This window comes from Jatropha curcas, chromosome 2 (genome assembly GCF_041381405.1).
Source record: "Jatropha curcas cultivar XTBG-Jc1 chromosome 2, XTBG_Jcur_1.0, whole genome shotgun sequence".
Classification (NCBI taxonomy): Eukaryota; Viridiplantae; Streptophyta; class Magnoliopsida; order Malpighiales; family Euphorbiaceae; genus Jatropha; species Jatropha curcas.
In genome coordinates, this window is record NC_143152.1 from 26,460,227 (window position 1) to 26,464,395 (window position 4,169).

At 30.7% G+C, this 4,169-nt stretch overlaps 1 protein-coding gene across 1 annotated transcript; it reads right to left on the reverse strand.

Moving 5' to 3' along the window:
• Positions 1-370: 370 nt before the first annotated feature.
• GPAT6 (glycerol-3-phosphate acyltransferase 6) lies at positions 371-3,946 on the reverse strand. The gene is made up of 2 exons (XM_012232502.4): positions 3,238-3,946; positions 371-1,419 (listed from the first exon to the last, which is right to left on the reverse strand). Exons 1-2 carry the CDS (start codon positions 3,853-3,855, stop codon positions 523-525), a joined length of 1,515 nt encoding a protein of 504 aa, XP_012087892.1. The 5' UTR covers positions 3,856-3,946; the 3' UTR covers positions 371-522.
• Between the last annotated feature and the right edge of the window lie 223 nt (positions 3,947-4,169).

Below are 4,169 nucleotides of genomic sequence, written 5' to 3' on the forward strand. Positions count from 1 at the left end.
ACGTTAAAGGAAAGATGCTCAAATATTATACCAGAAAAATTACAGTGCAGTTTCTATGATTTAAAAAATACAACTAATTTGTCTTTGTATTTTTAAAAATAAAAAGTATTTTCGTTATTTCATGAGGTATTTAACGGAAAAGATAGTAAAAATTGGACGGAAGGACATTATAGTCTAACGAAAATACATTATAAGGAAATTTTAATATATTTTCTAAGATAGGGACAAACTAGTTGTATTTCGCAAATTACATAGATCGTAGTGTAGTTTTCTCATTGATAAGTAAAAAAAAAGTTACAGAAACAATTCGTGATAATACAATAAAAATTAATTCCTATATCAAAATTAATATTGAATAGTAAATTAAATATACATTCGAAAAAAGGGTTCATTTAATTAATTAATTATTTGGTACCAATTAAACATCATCAACCTCAATGTTTATTTTTATAATAAACTTTAAATGCATATGATCACCAAAACAATATAACTTCAAATTTAGCGAATTTTTTTCGCCACTTCTTAATTCTTTTCCTTTTCTTTTTCCTTTTCCTTCTTAGCTGTTGGACTGGGAACGCGACCATCTGTGCCAGCAAGCATAGCATACTTATCCTTTCTAGTGAAATTAGTACACTCAAACCCTAAAGTACCACCGAGAACCCTCTGTATGTAGTTAGCAACTTCAATGGCAGATTTCCCTCCTTTGCAAGTAAGCTCAGCAGGCAACTGATTCAAGAACGTAATTTCGTAAGTCGGCATTGGATTCATGAAAACAAAATAAGGATCCAATAGCTTATGCCCGCTAACTGAGGTGCCATAAAAAACAGTCTGTTTTGTATTAATAGCAACCGGAACTATTCTATCAGTAAGTTCTGCAAAAAGAGCACTAAATCTTAACAGAAATGGTTCTCTGCAAGTAGTTCCTTCAGGGCAAATCACAAGATCACCTTCTTCTAATAATCTTTTGATATTTGCTGCGTCCTTTTCTCTTTCCCTTGATAATGCAACAGCTTTAATTGGAGAAATTATTTCAGAGAATTTGCTTATACTATAAGTAACACAGCTGATTTTTCTTTTCAGGGCAACTGCTGTAACTACTGGGTCTAAAACTGTGCGGTGGTTGCAGACTAAAAGAACACCGCTTTGGCCTTTCCTTGGCGGAGGCGGTGGTGTGCCTTTAACTGATACTTTAATTCCCAGTAGCTTGTAATTGTACCATGCAAGTCTTTCTGGTAAAGGGATGTTTGTGTAAACCCTAAGAATTGAAAGAATAATACCAATTGGAAGCCATAAAAAGGTTAAGAGAGCTACTAATGGTGTAGGTCTTTGAACTAATCTTCCTTCATGAAATATTACAGGGCTTAATAGCTTGTTTCTCGGCAGTGGCTGACATTTTGTTCTTGGCACCATATATCCTTCCTGCAAATTTAATTCGCAAATAATTCATGTCAAATATATATATATATATATATCTCTCTATATATATATTTTCTCTCAACCACATGTATCTATAATCACTGAGTTAGAATTAAATCATGTTTGAACCGGATCAGCCTACAAAATGATAAATTATTCTCAGCGAGTGTTTTCTCTATTTATGAAGATTGAACTTACGACCTTACTAAATACTTACACTTACATAATTAGTGTGGCAATGAGTACTAAAATAAGTTGACTTTAATTAAAATTTCAATTGTAATTTAACATTAAGGGGATGGAAAAAATTTTCAAACTCAAAAGGGAGAAAGTAAAAAGAGAAAAACATATCTATATGGGATGTAAATGTCACCTATACACCAAATTAATCATAATTTGTGTGTGCTTTAAATGAGAGTACTTTTAACCATAAGCTAGAATTTAAAATATCTTTTTTTTTTTTTTATTGATTTGGTGTATGAGATCACCTACACTTTATAATTTTATTTATATTTCTGCAAACAACTCTAATGCTATTAATGCAAACCAGTTATTAATTTAATTCATTTTTTGTATTATTTATTACAAATTATTATTTCCATTGTTTTTTTTTTTTGAACATGTTATTTTTTTATTATAATGATAACTATCTATTTAAGTTTTAACATGATAAGACATTAAAAGAACAGATGTAAACGTATCATATGCTTGATGAATTAAACGAAAAGTGGGACCCAATTTCTTTTGTCAATTAGTTTGTTATTATAGACTATGAAAATTTAAAAAGGACTGTACTAATATTTTTCTGTGCATAAGCGCGTACCAAATTTCCTTACCATCACCCTGCCAGCTAGGATAATAACTATATTTTTTTAAAAAAAAAAGTGAATAAAATGAGACGGTCTCATTCTAGAAACATGAACAATAAACCAAGATTTCTGTTCATTTGTTTTTCTACAGTTTTCCCTCTTTAATTTCCAAAAACTAATTAATTTATAAAATAAAATATACATTTAGACAACGTTAACGGACATCATATAGCGTAGAAAATTAATTTTTTTTTTTTTTAAATCAGGAGATCTTAATGCATTTTTAACTGTAGAGAGTAAAATAATTTGTCCAGTGGATGAAAACCTTAATACCCTATTTAAAAAATAAAATGAAATAAAAAAAAAAACGTTTCATTAGGTCATTAGAATATTACATAATCAAATATTAGAAAATATACTAAACATAAAGAACGCATGACACCATATATCAAATTCGGTTGTTTAGACATAAAGAAAGCATGGTAGTGTTCTAACAGCTTGAGAAATGAGAAAAAATGTTTTTTGGTTTGTCAATTTTTAATTGAAAAAAATACTTGTGGGAGGCAGTCATGAACCCGAAGTAAGATCAATCTCGTGTCAAAGAGGTGTGGAAATACTCGTGAGAAAACTTAAAGAAAAAATAGAAATAAAAAAATAGAGGAAAACAATATTAAAGACCTTCAAACATGGAAGGCGTTAGCAAATTTAAATGTTCTTGGTGTTTGTGTGTCTCTATATATATATAATTAAAAAATCTATTTATTTAAATAAAAATAAAAGTTCAAAGAGGACACGAAATTAGAGGAGTTCATGGAGAAAATAGAGTCGCCATAAACACTTTCACCAAAGAGGAAAGCTCACAATAAATACAGACAAGTTGTACACTGTACTGGTTATTTTGAGATAAGAAACAGCTCAGACATTTAAAAATTCATTAAAAAGCAACAAAAGAAGATAAAATTAAAACAAGAAACAAAAATGAAGTGAAAGAAATTAGTTCTTGAGATCTAACCTTGCATATGGACATGAAATCATGATCAGTTTCTCTGTCACCCAAGGCTAAATCCGGCAAATTAGTCCCAAATTCTTTCAAGATTGCATCTCTTTTATGTTTTCCAACAAGAATTCCAGGTTTCTTGACAAATCCAGTTGCTCTTCCTGATTTTGACACCTCTAATTCAGTTCCAAGAACTTTGTCAGCTCCTAAAAAGTTCTTGACAAATGGCTCAACCATAATTCTTGGGTTTGCAGTTACAATATATCGTTTTCCAAAAGAATTAAATACTTTCCAAGATTCTGGATGAACATCATCCGCGTAGAATCTTGGCAAGACCGATCTAGAAACAAGCTCTACGTTTCTTATTTTAAGTCCTGCAAAAGTAATGAACACGAAAATCTTGATAGCCATTGCTTCAGATATGAACAAGTAGGTAAGGTAAACAAATGGAACAGTTACTAATAACATTATAGCTCTTAAGAGACTTCCTGCTTCAAGTGCAACAAGCAAGTAATAAGGAAATGCACTTGTTGACACAAGAAGAGTGCCATCTAAGTCTGCAGCTATAGCCTGGTTCGATCTTCCCTCTTTGTTACATTTCGTGATTGGCTCGAAACGCGGACGAGCCCCCATGATTGTTTTAGGGAGAGAGAAGGAAAGGGAGGGAAGACTGCTTTTTTTTTTTTTTTGATCTTGCAGAGTGTGAGTTATGTTATGAAGAGAGAGAGGGGTTTATAAAAGAGGAGGGAAAAGAAAAATGCATGGTCATTATGTTGTTTGTGACAGCATCGAAATGAAAATATTATGTGGTTGTGAGAGAAAGTGAGACTATTTTTTCTAAGGTAATTAAAAGGCAGCTCTGATAAATATATTTATCTAATTTATTTTTATATTATTTACAATTAAGAATATTTTTAAATTAATTTATGCGGAAATATTATTAATAT

What these genes read in the sequence shown, in the direction of transcription:
- GPAT6 (XM_012232502.4), bottom strand. Translation starts at nt 3,855, where the DNA reads ATGGGGGCTCGTCCGCGTTTCGAGCCAATCACGAAATGTAACAAAGAG. An exon ending in ATTTCATGTCCATATGCAAG is followed by an intron (nt 1,420 to 3,237) that starts GTTAGATCTCAA and finishes TTAAATTTGCAG; the next exon opens with GAAGGATATATGGTGCCAAG.